The sequence below is a fragment of the Anabrus simplex genome, chromosome 2 (genome assembly GCF_040414725.1).
Source record: "Anabrus simplex isolate iqAnaSimp1 chromosome 2, ASM4041472v1, whole genome shotgun sequence".
NCBI lineage: Eukaryota > Metazoa > Arthropoda > Insecta > Orthoptera > Tettigoniidae > Anabrus > Anabrus simplex.
Genome location: NC_090266.1, coordinates 329,411,258 through 329,431,897, shown reverse-complemented (window position 1 = coordinate 329,431,897; position 20,640 = coordinate 329,411,258). Strand labels below are relative to the sequence as shown.

Sequence of the window (20,640 nt, the reverse complement as noted above, 5' to 3'; positions counted from 1 at the left end):
TGGAGAAGGAATGAGAGACTTGCAGAATAGTTGTGTCTGGGTCATCTGCAGCAGTACAGTGACGATGATGATGTATTGGTCTCTTAAAATTAATACACTTGTTATTAAAATAGTAAATTCGTTGTTACATAGAACAAGAGTTCTGTAGCTTATAATCATAAGAAAAATCATCACATTAACCTTCAAGCCAATTTCTTTGTTTTCTATTCATACTGGATAAATCTTACCTTAAGTACCAAGGTAACCATCCAGTCCTCAGTCCAGTTAATCCCTACAGTGTAAGCCATCTGTAACCTCATAGTAACACACATTACCAGACAGTTCTGCGCATTCACGTTCAATAAATTGGTGTCAATATATGTGCCCTTAATCCTTAATACAAAAAGAAAACCAACAAAAACCTGGTCATAAATAATTGCAGTTACCCACTTATCAGGGACTGTTAATCATATTGTACTTAATCTACATTGACACAAGAGCTCATACATCAATACTGCCACGTAAGAGGGTGGAATATTAAAATAGTAAGTTATATTTTATAAACAAAATATAGTTCCTGTGGCTTATGATCTCATGATAAACTGTCACATGAACAATTCACCTGGTGTGCTCACTCATTTGTTTCTTGCACTGGATAGACCTAAAAATTGGAGACTAGTAAAGAAGAACAGAGGGGTGTGGTTCGTTTATTAACTGCTGAGGGTTCTGGCAACTGGGAAATTCATCCTTGTAATTTTGCTGCTTACAGCAATAATTGTAAGTCACATTGACGTGTACCGGAGTGACACTAGAAATTCCAAGCAGTAATATGTCATAATTAGATGATCTGTGTCCAAACTAGGCTCATCGCATCACTGCTTCAGACACTATTGTACAGGTTTGCCTAAAAATCAAAATGATGCACCACAATGGAAGACTTTGTGTTTAGGCAGGGATAAGCCATGATTCCATACACTATATTATCAACGGTCAGCTGAGTATCAAAAATTTGTGCACAGTGGATTCCTCATCATATGATGGAGGAACAAAAGTCTTGCAGAATAGGTGTATGTCTGCGTCATCTGCATTAGTACAGTGACAATGATAATGTATTTCTCTCCCATGCCATTATGAGAATAAAATGTGTTTCCACCATTGTGAGACTGAGAGCAAACTGCAAAGCCAACAGTGGGAGATGTAGATCTTCCACTGGCAAAAATATCCAAAGCTGTACACAAGTACCGTACTGAGAAGGTAATTATGACACACTTTTTGACTGTAAGAGTCTGCTGCTTGTAAAATTTCTCAAGCGTGGGGCTGCACACAGTACAAGGTGTTACGAAAGGTCTTTGCAGAAGCTGGGGCATGCCTTAAAGTTGAAACACCCTGGAATGCTGCTGAATGGCATTATTCTTCTGTATGAAAAAAGCCTACCCCACACTTGTCAAATAGTCTGGGATACATTTAATGGATTCGGCTGGGAAACATCTCAGACCAGACATGCGATTTTTACATTTTTGTTGACCTGTAGAGAGACATTCGTGGACATCATTTAACAACAGATTAGAAAGTGTGTGATGGGTATGCTTAACAATCTGTCATAGGCCTATATGCTTCTACAAAAGTGGGACTGACCGTCTTGTCCCCAATGGTATGAACATTTTCACAGTTATGGTGATTTTGTTTGAGAAACAACATACTCAAGGACACTTTCTGGCATATGTTCTGTTTTCCTTTGACTGCTCCTTATAATAACTCACTTTATTTGACAATATTCACATACATACAGGTTTATATTCCTAACCATAAATGTAAGAACTGTGTCATACCTGGTATTGTCCTTGTTATGACGCTTGCATTAGTTCGAAGTACCTCTCCTCCACTTGGGACCACTGGAGACTTGGAGATAGCTATGAAACGAGTACCATTCTCTAGGAGCGTGAGCTGTTGAATGCTAGGCTGCTCCTCCTTGAACAGAACCTGCTCTGTGAGCCGGTTCCATACTAACACGTTGCCTGACTCAGCCGAGACGATATACCTATATCAAAAAGTAGGTATGTCTTGTTCCTTTTCTTTCTTCAGGAATATTTTAGAATAGTATGGTACTTAATCTACATTTCTTATATGGTGAATGCATTAACAACACAGGGATGCAAGAAGAATGGAAGAATGCTCTGGTGATATCTGTTCATGAAGGAAATAGGTAAGAGGAGGATGCTGGTAGTTACAAACCCGTTAGTGAATAGCAGCGACATCTAAAACTCTTCACAGTGTGTAAATCAGCACAGGTGTACACGAGTGTGGAAGCACAGTGAAACAGTTCTGGCAGTGGACGTGGTAAGAGAGTACTGGGGAAGGAGTTGATAGGAGTGAAACAGGCTGTTCAGGCAATACAGTTGAAGGTGCACATGCATTTCTGCAGGGCTCAATCTTGTTAATCCGTCATCGGTCAACTTTATCTTGACCTTGAAAGGCCAACGGATTATTCAATATATTATGACTACTCCTTAAAAGTGAAGAAGAGGGAATGTGCCACTGCAGTTTTAAAAGTAATGAGAATTGCAGTTGTTTCTTGCTTCAAATGAGAAAACTGTGATGCCATACTTGATGAAGAAAGAGAAGCGAAGCTACGAGAGTTCAAAGCTTATGAAGAAACAAAGAAAACGCTGAGAACGTAGTCAGCTTATTAATGATTTATTATTAACAAATCATACTCTCTTTTTGATATGTTTTAATAATATACTGTACGTTGTAAGTTTGTATGCTAGGTAATTCTAACAATTAAAGCACCTACATGTTCGTCTACAAAAAGTTTCTATTTATTCCTTGCCTGTTATGGACAAACTCCTTGCTTTCTTTTACAATTATCTGTCTAGGGCCAAAGAAAGGGGAAGTTTAATAACTTCCCATTGTTTGTTTTACACATGTAGTACTAATTAATTTTCTACTTAAAGCTTGATTTTCATTACTGTGTTTACTTTACATAAAATGTGATTGCTAATTCTCTTTTGTCCTTTTTTACACTATTATGGGAGGGAATGCAAAATAAATCAGCATTACTCCAAGCAAGTTAAAATGTGACTTTAAAAATAGACAGGAAAAGAAAGCCACTTTCTACATTGTAAGGCACATTCATCAAAGAATGTCTCATCAAAGTTGCTGGAGTTTTATATCCTCACTTGTCAACAAATTTCAAGAAATCAGACTACTGGCAAAATGAGTGCAATTGGACCAGACAAAAGAGTGATGAATAGGTGGCTGTATTTCTAGAAAATAGAAATCAGAGATTTAGAGTAGGCGAAGCCAGTGGCGGGTCGTGAAGAAATCGTCCTACGTGCTACAAAAAACGCTAAATACGCTATTATAAATCTGCATATTTCCATGATGAGCAACTCATACTTCAAACTTGTTAATAATAATAATAATAATAATAATAATAATAATAATAATAATAATAATAATAATAATAATAATAATAATAATAATAATAATAATAATAATAATTCTCCCGTGGTAATCTACTGTATGATTTAAAAGTGAACAAGGGAAACTCATTATTGGTGACAAGAAGAATTGGGAGTATCTGGCCAACTATTTTCAGAATCTTCTGAACTGTGAACCTCCTGAATATGGATTGCTGTTTGGAGAGCCTCAATTCAAGTTGAAGGATTCATTACCTCCAAATAAGGAAGAAATTAGGGACATCATTAAGCAACTAAAAACAAAAGTGCTCCTGGGAAAGATTTTAATTACTGCAGAGTTATTCAAATTTGCAGGTGAAAATATAGTGGAAAAACTAGAGGAATTATTCGCTTTTATTTGGGAAAAAGAAAAAATACCAAGTGATTGGAAGAATACACTCATTCATCCCTTACACAAAGAAGGGACCTAACTAACGTCAACAACTACAGGGGTATCTCCCTTCTTCCTATAACATGAAAAATACTATCCAAAGCATTGCAGCGGAGGCTGGAAACACATCTAGATAAACAAATTGGTGAATACCAGGCCGGGTTCAGGAAAGGGCGTTTGTATGCTGAGCAGATTTATATTCTAAAATCACTTAGAAATCAGAGGAGCACAATCATAACCTTCGTTGATTTCAAAAAGGCATATGATCCCGTAGATCGTGGAGTGCTCATGAACGCTGTGCAGGAGTTTGGAGTGGATGAGAAAACTCCGGCCATAATTCGACAATCTCTTACAAACACATTTTCTTAAGTCAAATTTATGGGCGAACTCTCAAATCCGTTTGAGATGAAAACGGGTTTGACGCAAGGAGACAGCCTCCTCCACTACTCTTTAATTGCATTTTAGAAAATGTTGTTAGGGAATGGAGGTTGAGAATGAAAATGGAATGAAGAATGGGGTAAAGATAGGTTGTGGAAAAAATGCGATGATGTTGGATTGCATTGCCTTCGCAGACGACGTCTTTCTTGTTACAGACAACCGTCAAACAGCCAAGAAACATGTTGAAGAACTACAAAATATTGCAGTCAAAACAGGGTTAAGAATCTCCTTCGAAAAAAAAAACAGCATTCCTGGATTCTATAAAAAAGGGCGACAAGGACAGACTTGTTACACTGTATGGGGATATCCAGCGTGTGCAAAAATTTACATACCTGGGAGAAATACTCACCCCCAATGTAGATGAAAAGGAGGGATTAAAGGAGAGGGTGAGAAGGATGGAGTTGGTATTCAGACTATGTCATGGCAGCTATAAGTCCAAGTCCCTCTCAATTCAGGTCAAGTTAAAACATTACTGCACAGTGGTTAGAACGGAGTGTCTTTATGGAGCAGAAACCTTGACGAGGATGGCTTGAAAAAAGAGAAAGAAGATTCTTACAAAATGTCTTAGGCCCAAGAAATTCGACGAGTGACCCAAAAACATTCCGGTTAAGATCGATCTTGCAGCTCTACAAGACAGTAGAAAAAATCACGGCTGTAATGAGGAAAATGAGACTGACGTTTTATGGGCATATCAAAAGAATGAACCCTGAGAGATTAGCCAACAGGATACTTCTTCTGCGGGGAAAAAAAACAAAAAAAAAACCAAAAAAAACGGGATGGCTTACACAGGTGCACAATGACTTGGCAGAAATAGGTATCAAGGAGAGGATATAAAAGAAAGGACATCATTTAGGAAGAAGTTTGCGGGAATAAGGGATGCGTCTTAAGAGCAACATGCGAAGCCACGGAACATCTCGGTGGAACAGCGAGCAAGAAGAAGTCAAAGACTCAAGAATCTTTGGCGACAGTGTAAAGAGAAGGGTATCAGTCTGCGTGACTGAAGAAAGATTGTGTAAACGTAGCCCACAGGTGGCCGTATCGATAAATAATAATAATAATAATAATAATAATAATAATAATAATAATAATAATAATAATAATAATAATAATAATAATAATAATAATAATAATAACAATAATAATAATGATAATAATAATAATAATTCAAATTTCTCGCAATTTATAACACAGAACAAACAAAAACAACATTAATTTGGAAGCAGATTAATACTTCGACAATTGTCTACGAGATAAATAATTCATTCAAGAAATATTGTTTTTACTCACCTAATGGCACAATACGAAGTCCATACGGCAATCCTTTCTTTTCGCTGCAAAATTGTCGATCACCTTTTGGTTGAAGTTCATTATTTCCGAGATAAAAAGCTCTTTCTCGATTGACCGGGCGATTTGGCCGTGTGGTTAGGGGCGCGCAGCTGTGAGCTTGCATCCGAGAGATAGTGGGTTCGAACCCCACTGTCGGCAGCCCCGAAGATTGTTTTCCTTGGTTTCCCATTTTCACACCAGGCAATGCTGAGGCCGTACCTTATTTAAGGCCACGGCCGCTTCCTTCCCACTCCCAGGCCTTTCCTATCCCATCGTCGCCATAAGATCTATCTGTGTCGGTACGACGTATAGTAAATAATTAAAAAATGTCTTTATTGATACCATCGCTAATGTATTCAACCGTTCCTGACACATAGTATTTTGAAGGAACGTTTTAATCCTTTTAAAACTCGAAAAGCCTCTTTCCGGTTCTGAAGTGGTCATTGGAATAGTAATCAAAATCCTGAGCAATTCTGTTATTTGGGCGAAGGTATCTTGCAGTTTGTTCTTCAGGATCAGTTGAAGCAAAGGAACTGCACCGTCAGTTCCTCTGAAATCAGTTCTTTCGTACAGAACGCTAAGCTCAGTCATTAGTCTATTCTTGTCCGGGAGTCTGTATACGTCACACACGGTATTAACTCGTTTTACAGGGAACTGTTTTGAATTTTCGCTAAAATTAATCGAATCTAATAAATGTTCAGTCTCTAAATAACAAACAGACTCAAATCAACTACCTAACTCTTCAGTGATTCGTTTACAAACGTCCTTAACATCAGCCGTCCTGTAGGATTCCGTTCTGCGTGTTTTGCTTTGTGGCACTTCTAAAGAAACTTCCTTTGCTATTTTATCGACAGAATCCCTGACTGAAGAAACAGCCTTCGTAAAAATGCCAACAGTATTTGCTATTTTGATTGCATCTGTCGATCTTGCTTGTAGCTGGGAGTACAAAATATCCACATGAGGCATTATTCTGTGAAAGAAGGACAGGCAAAATAAAACTCATCATCCTCCAAATTAGGTCTTAGTCCACGTACTTCTTGAACTATCCTTACAGATTTCTACTTTCCAAGGTCCAGAAAGCATTCCAAAAAAGCATCGTTGTTTTCATACACGACATTGACGGTTCTAGACTTGAAGTTCCATCTTGTTGATGAACATCCTGGAATTCGTTGTGCTACCACTTTTTCCAAAGCTGCTAGACGTTGAGGAGATCTGGAAAAAATGCAGGAAATGCAGATAGGCTACAATACGCGCTCAGCTTGATTTTGAGAGGCCGCTTGTTCAAATACGAGGTTGAGCTGGTGGGCGTAGCAGTGAATGTAATTGGCTAAGTGATAGTGAGCTTTGTTTTTCCTTTGAACGCCACGTCTTTCACCACTCATCACAGATGCTCCATAGTAAGTTTGGGCAGTACTTTTCTCTGGATTAATCCGAAAAATACTATTGACCTGCTGCAGTATGCACTCAGATATTGCATCTGCGGTTTGTCCATCTGGATTAAAGAATCCCCAAAATCATTCAAGTAGTTGGCCATTTAATACGTATCTGAGCACAATTGCCAACTGTAGCTCTTCAGAGACGTCAGTAGTTTCATCTGCCATGTTGGCAGTGTATTTAGTGCTATGTACTTCCTCCAGTATCTTTTCACGGGAGACTTCCAGCATACAGTCTAACAATTTATTCTGGATTGTTTTTGATGTGCCCTTAAATACCTTATTGGATTCCATGTATTCCTTAATGGCACTATATAAACTGCTCATAAAATCAACTAATCCCGAGAACACTCCTGGATTTTCAGATCCTTCACACCTTCCGTACTCCAGGTATCAATATTTTCCAAATAATACGCGAGGAAAACAAAGCAAAGCATTTCTTACATCACAACCACATGTTCAACTGTTATCATCGTAAACTTTACAGTTTAAATACCTGATATAACTGGAATTTTTCCCTCTCGAAGCCTTGTGAGTTAAATTTCAGACTGGAGTTGGACGACCTATTATTTTTATGTTAACTTTTTATTCTAATGTTCTCCTAGAAAATGGTTCTTCCATCAAACTTACCACACTATTCATGCTGTATACTCACTTCCCAGCTTACATCAGTGCACATAGATTCGTGGGAATATAGATCCTCACTACGAACACTAACTTAATTTCACTTTATGTACACTGCAGTGGATAAATAATTGGATAAATCTTCGTATGAACTTTAGCACTAACACAATGATAGAAAAACGCGCACTTGCAATATAACCGCGAGATCAAAAACCCACAAAGCAACCGAAAGCGCTGCCAACTCAATCATTGAGACCTCCCCTTTTACCAGCATAAATTACATTCTAATGCAGGATAACATTTAGGGTCAGTCAAAGATTCTTTGACTCACCTACGAATTCCCTAGTTTGGACACAAAAGGAAGATGGACATTTTAATAAACATTGGATATTTACCTTAATAACAACATTATGTTTGCGATAAATTGCCTCTACTCACGCTTTACTTTTGAGCCCAGACGATGTTAGTCTCTAGTGGCAGAATCGTTTACCACGTTCAACATCAGGGTAGCAGGAGGCATCGAACAGTTCTATCCCCTTGCGGGAGGGAAAGTAGACGGGATCGGTGAAAGTTGATCCCGGTTTATGGTATACACTACTGGCTAGGTTGTGTGCTGCAAGCTTGGCTGCGCCTGCGTATTGCTTCCTCCAGGCTACAGGCCAGAGCCCATTTCACATGAACACGAGCCAACTTCCCCGGAGAACAGAGACAGATCCCATTCTGATATTCAAAAAGCACAAATACGGTACATATCGTACTCAAAACAAAGAAAAAGGCCCCAGGATAATTGTACTGTATATAAATAATTCCTTACAGTTCCAAGCTACGTACTGGAGCCCGGTAGCACGTATTGACTGGCCGCCACTGGGCGAAGCTTCACCTGATCCTGCAATAATGAAGATGGGAATTCCTTAGGCGGTAGTATTATTGAACCTTTATGTTTTCTTATATATAGGCCTATAAATTATATGAGTAAAGAAGTGGAATCAGAGATAAGGCTGTTCGCGGATGATATTATTCGGTATAAATAAATAAATATGGAAGTGAAACATGGACGATAACTAGCTCAGAAAGAAATAGAATAGAAGCTTTTGAAATGTGGTGTTACAGAAGAATGCTGAAGGTTAAATGGATAGATCGAATCACGAATGCAGAGATACTGAATCGAATTGGTGAGAAGAGATCGAGTTGGCTAAATTTGACGAGAAGAAGAGATAGAATGATAGGACACATCTTAAGACATCCAGGACTTGTTCAGTTGGTTTTTGAAGGAAGTGTAGGTGGCAAGAACGGTAGGGGTAGACCAAGGTATGAATATGACAAACAGATTAGAGCAGATGTAGGATGCAATAGTTACGTAGAAATGAAAAGGTTAGCACAGGATAGGGTGGCATGGAAGCTGCATCAAACCAGTCTATGGACTGATGACTCAAACAACAACAAATAAGTTACAAGATAGTGAGGAACTGCAAAATGACCTTGATAACGTTGTGAGATGGACAGCAGGTAATGGCATGATGATAAAACGGGGTTAAAATTTAGGTTGTGAGTTTCACAAATAGGAAAAGTCATCTCAATTTTAATTACTGCGTTGGTGGGGTGAAAGTTCCTTCTGGGAATCATTGTAGGTACCTAGGTGTTAATATAAGGAAAGATCTTCATTGGGGTAATCACGCAAATGGGATCGTAAATAAGGGCACAGATCTCTGTACATGGTTATTTTGAAGGTATTTAGGGATTGTAGTAAGGTTGTAAAGTAGGGTGCACCGGGCGAGCTGGCCGTACGTTTAGAAGCGCGCAGCTGTGAGCTCGCATCCGGGAGATAGTGGCTTCGAACCCCACTGTCGGCAGCCCTGAAGATGGTTTTCTGTGGTTTCCCATTTTCACACCAGACAAATGCCGGGGTTGTTCCTTAATTAAGGCCACGGCCGTTTCCTTCCCATTCCTAGGTCTATCCTGTCCCATCGTCACCATAAGACCTATCTGTGTCGGTGCGACGTAAAGCAAATAGCAATAATAATAACAATAAAAATGAAGCAGGGGCATATAAGTCTCTGGTAAGATCTCATCTAGAATGTGGTTTCAGTGTATGGGACCCTCACCAGGATTACTTGATTCAAGAAGTGGAAAAATCAGAAGAAAAGCAGCTCAATTTGTTCTGGGTGATTTCCGATAAAAGAGTAGCGTTACAAAAATGTTGCAAAGTTTGGGCTGGGAAGACTTGGGAGAAAGGAGACGAGCTGCTCGACTAAGTGTTATGTTCCGAGCTGTCATTGGAGAGATGGCGTGGAATGACATTAGTAGAGGAATAAGTTTGAGTGGTGTCTTTAAAAGTAGGAATGATCATGAGGAAAAAGTTAGAATTCAAGATGATAAATTGAGGCAAATATTCGTTTATAGGAAGGGGAGTTAGGGATTGGAATAACTGAACAAGGAAGATGTTCAATGAATTTCCAATTTCTATGCAATCATTTAAGAAGAGACTAGAAAAACAACAGACAGGGAATCTGTCACCTGGGCGACTGCCCTGAATGCAGATCAGTAGTGATTGATTTTAGATAATGAACCATGGCAGGCCGAATTAGTGTGTTGGGTGGTGACATTTATAGTCAATTAATAAAACATGCTGAAACGTTCGTAGCATATTTAATTGCATTGGATGAGCCTGCAGACATTTCTGATACTGCACAATTAGTAATACACACATGGAGATAGGACAAATATCTGAAAGGAACCAAAGACTTCTTGGATCTTGTGTCATTAAAGAACACTGTATCTACAGAAGACATTTTAAAAGCCATTGAGGAAGCAATCAACGCCATTGGTGTGGGTTGGGAGTGTCTTGTTTTTGTTATGACAGATGAAGCACTGGCACTGTAGGGAGAATGGAAAGGATTTGCCGCTCGTTTTAGGAGAAAACTGATGTGCACATGATGATGCACTGATGTGTATGGAAACCGCAGCTTCCTACATCAGGAAGCACTCGGTGCAAAATCTATGAAACTGGGCAGTATGATGAATGTTGTTGTGAAAACAGTGTAGTATTCGAGATCGCACAGTTTGTATTATCACAAGTTCAAAAAATTCCTGCAGGAAATTTGAGAGCAATACAGTGACATGGAGTATTATGGTGAAGTAGGCTGGCTTGATCGCTGTAAGGTGTTAACAATTTTTCAATCCCCAGGTGGCTTAAGTCGATTTCCTAAAACGGAAGGAATAAAAAGGAATTAAAATCAGAAGATGTAGCTTGGGTGGTGGACTTAGCTACATTAGTGGATTTGACAGATCACTTCAATTCTATGGCCCTAACTATGCAAGGGGAGAATTATTTAATCGCTCATCTAACAGGAAATGTACAAGTTTCCAAGACGAAACTTACTTTGTGGGAAGGTCAAGTGGAGTAATCAAATGCCGCACATTTGCCTACATTAGCAAATATTTCTGAAAGCTCTAAGCTTGAAAATTACCTATGCGCTGTGAAAGAAGTCAAGAAACAATTTGTAATCAGGTCTTAGGAACTTCCAGATTTGTTTCCTTTGTTTCAGTATTTTTGAGGCCTTTTCCTGTTTCAGCAAATAGCACATGAACTCACTTTCAACTTACAATGCAAGATGTGGTTCTGGGACAAGTTCCTTGAAGCAAAAGGCTTGAAAGAATTTTATGAAAATTCTCCTCGTCATGAATTTCCTCGTCTTCAAAAAGAGGCTGCCAAATATTCGATCCTATGTTTGTACATGAACAATTCTTTCCAGTTTTAAAACCAAATAAACTGAGGTTGTCTGCAAGTATTTCAGGTGAAATTTGAGAGGTTTTAATACTTATTTGTAACAAGTACATTTGCACCGGATTTTAAGATCCTTATTTAGTCACACAAACAAGTCTAATTTAAAGAAAACAGCAATTTAAATTTTGTATATTAGCAAACCTGTTAGGAAAGATGGACAGTGGCTAAGCCACTGGTCTGAACAACATGCCAGTCAAAATCTTTAAATCACTTGGTTCACATGCATGCAGTTTATGGCAAAGTTGACCAACTGCATTTGGAGTGAGCAGTTGAAACCAGATGCTAGGAGAAAGAGTGTAACTGTGCCAGTATATAAGAGAAAAGGTGATGCAAAACTGTACATGAACTACTGTCCAATCAAGTTTATGAGCCATTGTATAAAGTGGATAGAGTGACTTGTATGAGGCTGGGGTACGCAAATTAACTGAATTATTTTATTACTGGTAAATACTGGATGCTTTTACCCACATACACTTACAGACCATGAAAGTATTCTTCCTTGGACCTAATACAACACTTCTAGCATTCAGTCCACTTTTCAAAACATTCCCAATATCCCTTACTGGATAGTCTGTTGAGTACACCCAAAATTTTATTTTTAACTCCCGATCACTATGAAAATGACATGCCCAAAACTGTTTATGTATGGATAATCACCTACCATTTTTCTGTATTGTTTTCCTTTGCCAATTTGTGCGCTAAAATCTTCCAAAAATGAATTGATTACACACAGCCAAAATGGTGGTTGTGAGGATGATGTCAAAACAAGTATCCAGGCCGGTTAGGCTAGATTTTCAGATATGTTAGGAGTGCTTGCAGAAATAAAGATGCGAAAGAACCTAGGAAGCAAAATGTATAAACAAGATGTAAGACCAAGCATGATTACAGCTCGGAGTGCCGGCAATTTAGAAACAAGGAAGAGACGATGCTACATCCAACGAAAATGCTTAGGGTCAATAGTAGCACATGGATAAAACATGTGGTGTTCACTGTCTTACCCTTCATAAACCATATGTGCCACTCAGAGACCTGAGTTTCTCCCATAGCTTTCTCTCTTTGTAAACTCACTGAAAAATTTCCACCACTGTGAAGGAGTTTTGTCGTGGAGAATGCAAATGTATTCAACATCTCCCTTGGTAAGTTATTCCAATCCCTAACTCCCCTACTTATAAATGAACAATTGCCCCAATTTGTTCTTTTGAATTCTAACTTTATCTTCATATTGTGATCTTTCCCACTTGTAAAAACACCACTCAAACTTATTCGTCTAAAAAAGTCATTCTACGCCATCTCTCCACTGACAACACGGAACATACCACTTAGTCGAGCAGCTCGCCTCCTTTCTTCCAAGTCTTCCAATCCCAAACTTTGCAACATTTTTGTAAAGCTACTCTTTTGTCGGAAATCACCCAGAAAAAATCGAGCTTCTTTTCTTTGGATTTTTTCAAGATCTTGAATCAAGTAACCCTGGTGAGGTTCCCATACACTGGAACCATACTCTAGTTGGGTTCTTACTAGAGACTTATATGACCTATATTTTACATCTTTCCTACGATCCCCTAAATACCATCATGTCCAAGTGGAGAGGTCTGTATAATTTATTTGCATTCATATTTATGTGATTACTACAATGAAGATCTTTCCTGGTATTAAAACCTAGGTAGGGTACTTACAATGATCTCCGATAGGAACTTTCATCCCATCAACGCAGTAATTAGTACTAAGAGGACTTTTCCTATTTGTGAAAATCGAAACCTGACTTTTAACCCCGTTTGTCATCATACCATTGCCTACTGTCCATCTCACAACAATATCGAGGTTATTTTGCAGTTGCTCACATCTTGTAACTTATTTAGTACTCTGTACAGAATGACATCATCTGCAAAAAGCCTTATCTCTGATTCCAATTCTTTACTCATATCATTTGTATTTATAAGAAAACACTAAGGTCCAATAATGCTGCATGGAGGAATTCCCCTCTTAATGATTACTGGATCAGATAAAGCTTCATATATACTCTAATTTTCTGAGTTATATTTTCAAGAATTATAGCCTCCCATTCAATCAATATTATGTCTAATCCAATCGCCCTCATTTTACCCAGTAGTCTCCCATGATCTAGCCTAGTAAATGCCTTATATAGGTCAATTGTGATACAGTCCATTTGACCTCCCGAATCCAAGATATCTGCTTTACCTTGTTGGAATCCTACAAGTTAATCTTTTGTGGAATAACCTTTCCTAAACCTGAACTGCCTTCTACGGAACCAGTTGTTAAATTCACACTCTGAGAGCTTTGCTGCTATCGAAGCTAGTCGGAACCCTTTGCAATGCATTGGAATGTGAAGGTCTGAAAGTTAATGAAAGGAAAACAGAATACATGGAATGCAACTGGCAGGAGGATGGCAGCTTCCACAGGTGACACTGAACTTTTTAAAACTGTGAAGTGTAAGTACCTTGGGATTACATACAACCAAAATGGTGGTTGTGGGGATTATGTCAAAGTAAGTATCCAGGCAGGTTAGTCTAGATTTTGAGAGATGTTAGGTGTACTTGCAGACATAAAGATGCGAAGGAAACAAAGAAGCAACATGTTTAAAAAAGTTGTAAGTCCAAGCATGATATACAGCTCTTTTCTAACTCTTCTTGGGCTTTTGATCTGGTCTTTAAGTTCAATACAATGTCATCTATAGAGAGTAAACTTCTAGGATTCAGTATGTCACGGTGTCCACGTTTATGTTACAATGAAGTGACAACAGGTTTGACTCTTGATGGAGGCATGTCGAATGTTGAGTGGGTTGCTCAGTTCAGCTGTGTTTCTCACTCTGAACTTGTTGCCGTCATACATATCTTGAATGATTGCAAGATAATGTTGTTCTACTTTACGTTCCTCAGATGAAATTTCTTGGAATGTAATCGTAGGTCTCAAGGTCAATGAACATGTAGTGCAGTTATTTCTGTAGCTCATAATGTACCTGTTGCACAGTCCTTGTAATGCAGATTGCAATTGCTGTTCCCTGGCCTTTCACGAACCCCAGTTATTTTTCTGTAAACTCGGTCTCAAGTCATTTGCAAACCCGATCCTCTATGAAGGTGTATCAAAAAATAACCAGGATTACTTTATTGCTGTTCATGCTCCCACGCTTGCGTTTGGTGTTGATGAGGCCTGACCTTGAGCGACACAGTGCCATGCATGTGTGTCAAGTCATGTACTTGGAGGTAAACATTCGAAGTGAAAGAATGTGTTAAATGATCCCAGCATGGATCTTAGGTTGCAGCAGTGCACATCAATTTGATTTTGTATTCTCCTCAACAAATCTCCATCGCAAACAGTGGAAATGTTGCATCAGGCTTACAAAGAGCAAGCCATGGGAGAAACTCAGGTCTTCGAGTGACACATATGATATAGGGAGGGTAAAACTGAGCTCGAGAATGCCCATGCCCCAGGTCACACACAACATCGAAGACCAACATCAATGTCAACACAACTGATGTTTTGTATTGTTTGCACAGAATGCAGTAATTAAGAACATCTCCTATGGATCAACTCAAGATATCATATTCAATGTTCTTGGCTATCACAAAGTTGCAACGAAATGGGCGCCTTATATGACGAGTGACGAACAGAAATCTCACCATATGACGGCATGTCAACAGTGGATGGGGAGGCTTCAGCAAGAACTAGACCTTTTGGCCAAAGTCATCACATGCAATGAAACCAGATTCCATCATTATGGCCCAGAGGCGAAACAGGAAAGGTCAATACAATATCATCTGTAGAGATTGCAATGCTGAACGCAGTCTTCGGTGAAAAGGTGGGACCATCACATGCTCTTAGACCACGGCCTACAAGCCCGGAAAACACTGGCATGACTTATAGTGCCGGCCGTGAAAGCCTCAATTCCTTTATGTCTAATATAATCAGAGAGAATGCATTCCTAAAGATTACATGCAACGCATGTCAAACTTACTGGCCTGTAATTTTCAGTTTTTTGTCTATCACCCTATCCTTTATATACAGGGGCTACTATAGCAACTCTCCATTCATTTGGTGTAGCTTCTTCAAGCAAAGTAATCAAATAAGTACTTCAGATATGGTACTATATCCCAACCCATTGTCTTTAGTATATCCCCAGAGATCTTATGAATTCCAGCTGCTTTTCTAGTTTTCAGCTCACCGAGCTTGATAGCTGCAGTCGCTTAAGTGCGGCCAGTATCCAGTATTCGGGAGATAGTAGGTTCGAACCCCACTGTCGGCAGCCCTGAAAATGGTTTTCCGTGGTTTCCCATTTTCACACCAGGCAAATGCTGGGGCTGTACCTTAATTAAGGCCACGGCCGCTTCCTTCCCACTCCTAGCCCTTCCTTGTCCCATCGTCGCCATAAGACCTATCTGTGTCGGTGCGACGTAAAGCAACTAGCGGAGTTTTCAGCTCATTTATCTTATTGTAAATGTCATTGTTATCATAGGTAAACATCGATTCTTCATTATTATTAGTCACCTCCCCTGTATGGACATTATCTTTGTAACCAATTATCTTTACACACTGCTGACTGATTACTTCTGCCTTCTGAAGTTCCTCGCATACACATTCCCCTTGTTCATTAATGATTCCTGGAATGTCCTTCTTGGATTCACTTTCTGACTTTAAGTCCCTATATATATCCTTCCATTTTCCACTAAAATTTGTATAACTGCCAATTATGCTTGCCATCATATTATCCTTAGCTGACTTCTTTGCTAGATTCAATTTTCTACTAAGTTCCTTCAGTTTCTCTTTACTTCCACTGCAATTTCTACACAATTGCTTTTAACCCATCCCGCAATCTGTTTATATTCTTTGTATCTTTTCCACCGACCATAGTTAATTTTTAAAAACCTCCCTCATGCCTGTTTTTATCAGCCATACGGTACTGCGTAATAGTCCTACTTTTATGACTTTCCTTTTTATCACATTTATTTAACTATGACAAAACAGCGTCGTGATCACTAAAACCGTCTATTACTTCGGTATCTCTATAGAGTCATCTGATTTTACCAGCACCGCGTCGAGAATATTCTTCCATCTATTTGGTTCCATGCCTTTTTGATTCATTTGTCCTTCCCATATTAACTTATTTGCCATTTGTTTGTCATGCTTCTTGTCGTTCGCATTACCTTCCCAGTTGACATTTGGTAAATTGAAATCACCCGCTACAATCACGTTCCTTTCTATATTGTTTCCCACATAGCTGATTTTCTTACTAAATAATTCCGAATCAGTGTCTGTGCCATGCTTTCCCTGTCTGTACACTCCAGAAACATCAAGTTGCTTATTATCTTTAGAGATAAGCCTTACGCAAAAAATTTCATGTTTGTCATCTTTAACGTTTTCCTAGCTTACAAATTCTTCTTTCACCAGAATTAATACTCCCCTCCTACCATTCCTGTCCTATCTCTACAGTTCAACACCAACATTCTTATGCCCTCGGTACTTGACATCCAGATAGCTGTACCCTTATCACCGCTCCCTAGACCACCCCGTTTCCCTGAATGCACCTCTCTATAACCCATCTAAACAAATTTCATAACTAATACGTACCACTGCAGTTTAAGTGAATGCCCACTAATGGACCATTTATATTGACATATTCCGTCTTATTGCCCTTCGGTAATCAATTTCATGTGCTGGATAAGATTAAATGTTGAAATCAAAAATAGCAACGAAATTATGCCCTTTGTCAATTGATTTGTAAATGATGATTTCGTCGAATACATATGCCATCGGAAAAACCTTTATGTGGAAGAAGTTATTAGTGCAGCGCCGCGTACCTTCACTAAATATTCTCTTTTTCAGACGTGGAAACTGGTCGATGTAAATGAGATTAAGGAGTTTTCAGGACTAATATTTGTAACAGAAATAATTTAGAAACCACATTTGAAAACGTATTAGGCAGAGGATACTATTCCTATATCGCCGATTTATTTGAAATCCATGGCACGAACCCGGTTCAAAAACTTTTTGTCGTTCTTGCACTTAAGCAGCAGCAGTCATTACAAGGAGGATCCTGTATACAAAGTTAGGCCGATTTTCAAAAGGCTCAGCAATCACATTTTCAGTTTTGTACAGTCCAAATCAGAAATTTGCCCTTGATGAAGGAATGTTAGCTTCTAGTGGCCCCCTGTGTTTCCGAGTTTACAATCCAGGAGAAATAAACAAGTATGGGAGTTCAGTAAGGATAGTGGGTGGATGACCTGCAGGGTGCATATGTAAACTGAAGATCTATACTTGTTATATACTGAACTAGTTTTATTACTCTAGAGAACCAGTTTCAACTCATCATGGAGACATCTTCAGGTCAAATATTAAAGTCAAGAACCATTATTCAATTACATACACACAGATAAAAATGATAATGAAATATCATATGTTACATAATATGAAATCATCGAGGGTTCTGGAAAATTATTCCTTAATGTCCTGCTATTTACATTTATAAAAGTGTCTCTGATTTAAAAAAAACTCATATTAAAAGTAACTTATGTTACATATAAATAAGTTATGCTGCAGTATGACTGAAATTCTTTCTTGTAGAGCTCTTAACACTACTGCGAACTGTGGGCATAGTTTAAAAAATAGGATTTAATCCACCTTGTTCAATACAGAATGTAAACATTCAACTGTGGATATATTTGTATTTTCAAGTATACATTAAACTAATGTGAAGTGGCCCTTGTTTACAAAGTTCTATCTAATCTTAGCAATATATTGGTGTTTTGGAAAGGAACATCCTTTAACATGATTATTGCTTGTTATTATGATGTTATGCACAGAGAACCAGTAAGCTTATGATGTTTGATGTCTATTATATTATATTATATTGATTGATTGATTGATTGATTGATTGATTGATTGATTGATTGATTGATTGATTGATTGATTGATTGATTGATTGATTGATTGATTGATTGTGGTCGGGAAGTGTTTGCTGACCTAACCAGCTGAGCAGTAAGGCAACACGGGCAAGGAAGTGAACATTTACATATTTTCAACACCACAAACTTACTGGTTCTCAATGCATAATGTCATAATAACAGCAATAATCACCTTAAAGGATGTTCCTTTCCAAAAAACCAATATATTGATAAGATTAGATAGAACTTTGTAAACAAGGTCCATTTGACATTCGTATAATATATACCAGAAACGACAAATATAACCACAGTTCACAGCTGTGTTAAAGTTATACAAGAAATAATTTCAGTCATACCGCAGTATAACTTATTTATTGGTAACATTAGTTACTTTCAATATGAGTTTTAAATCAGAGACACTTTTATAAATGTAAATAACGGGACATTGAAGAATAATTTTCCAAAACCCTCGACGGTTTGATATTATGTAACATACGATATTTCATTTTAACTTCCATTTAAATGTATTTAATTGTATAATGGTCCTTGATTTCAATATTTGACCTGAGGATGATTCCATGACGAGTTGAAATTGGTCCTCTAGTGTAATAAAACTAGTTCAGTACATTACGAGTTTTGATTTGGTGGAACATTTTTTAAGGTAGTTTTGAATTTCAGAATGACTGTCGATAATGACTCTCAAGTGTGGAAACAAGAGGTACACACGCATAAATGCACATGCACCAATCAACGAGGGCAACGGGAAGAGCCCTGGATTAGTAGGAGACTTTTGGGAATTGTTAGAATTTGAAATATACAAAATTCCACAAAATGACCCAATTCATGTTTGGAAGATTAGGTCAAGTTGAGTTGATGTATAAAGCATTCTGCACGCACTGATTCATAAAATAAGGTAGGATGTTATTTACAAGCACCTCATTGCGAGTCTATAAGGTTGGCGCCAAGTGGAATAACGCTGAATGGCGCAGTGGAGTCAACAACATCGCGAGCGCGAAAGATGCTGTGTAGTGTAAATCTACTGAACAGATCAAGGAAACGTAAAGTGAGTGGAATGAGACTAAAAGGGCCTGTACTACGACTGTCAGGTAAGCAGCCAGATACGTAGGCTGCAGTTTTGCAAACTAGAAGTTAAATATTTTCTTGCGTATTACCAACGAATTTTAACTACGGTACTGTTACGCGGATGTTGCAGTAACATTTTTATAGAGTTGGCAATAAGGTTACTATAATATAGTGAAATTTTGCGCGGTGATATATCTGTTCCCTGGTTCTTTCGTTTGTTTAACGCTATTACTTCTGACAGTGCATTACTAGAGTCCGAGTCCAATGTTAGACTCTTGTTAGGCTATAATATAGAAGTACCGGGCGAGTTGGCCGTGCGGTCAAGGACACGAGGCTGTGAGCTTGCATCCGGGAGATAGTAGGTTCGAATCCCACTGTCGGCAGCCCTGAAGGTGGTTTTACGTGGTTTCCCATTTTCACACCAGGCAAATACTGGGGCTGTACTTTAATTAAGGCCACGGTCGCTTCCTTCCATTCCTAGGCCTTTCCTATCCCATCGTCGCCATAAGGCCTATCTGTGTCGGTGCGACGCAAAGCAAAATAGCAAAGAAAGAAAATATATATATAGAAGTTCAGGTCAAGAAAAGAATTAAGACTGAAATCTGAACATACGAAGAAATGTTGGAATCAATTAAATGTGTAACGAAACTCAGAAATTGTTGTAGAAAAGAAAATGACTGCAAATGTTACCTGGACTCAAACGGTAAGATTCAGGTTATGTATCGTATCAGATAATTCCTGCCACACGATATAATTTTGTTCTTTGTGTAATACTAATTACGAGGATGCGCATTACGGCGAAAGTAAAGTTTTTATTCGTAATCAATGTCACCGTATGTGGCGGAGGATCATTCATTGTACTATTAGTTATTCAATTTAACGTTGTTAATTTAGTGGGTAATTAGTTTATTTTTTCACGACAATGGTAGAATAGTAACCGGCAAGCATTTATCTCACTTCAGTGTAAATATTTGGTATTACGTTCTTCTTCTTCTTCTTCTTAATCTGTTTACCCTCCAGGGTCGGTTTTCCCCTCGGACTCTGCGAGGGATCCCACCTCTACCACCTCAAGGGCAGTGTCCTGGAGCGTGAGACTTCGGGTCGGGGGATACAACTGGGGAGAATGACCAGTACCTCGCCCAGGCGGCCTCACCTGCTATGCTGAACAGGGACCTTGTGGACGGATGAGAAGATTGGATGGGACAGGCAAGGCAGGAAGCGGCGTGGC

At 38.6% G+C, this 20,640-nt stretch overlaps 1 protein-coding gene across 1 annotated transcript in view; it reads right to left on the bottom strand.

Moving 5' to 3' along the window:
- LOC136863533 (NACHT and WD repeat domain-containing protein 2) overlaps window positions 1–20,640 on the bottom strand; it is a 638,416-nt gene that overhangs the window by 84,425 nt on the left and 533,351 nt on the right. Inside the window, exon 24 of the mRNA XM_067139918.2 lies at window positions 1,809–2,017. Within this exon, the coding sequence (XP_066996019.2) occupies window positions 1,809–2,017 (209 nt within the window). The remainder of the gene's footprint in view (window positions 1–1,808; window positions 2,018–20,640) is intronic.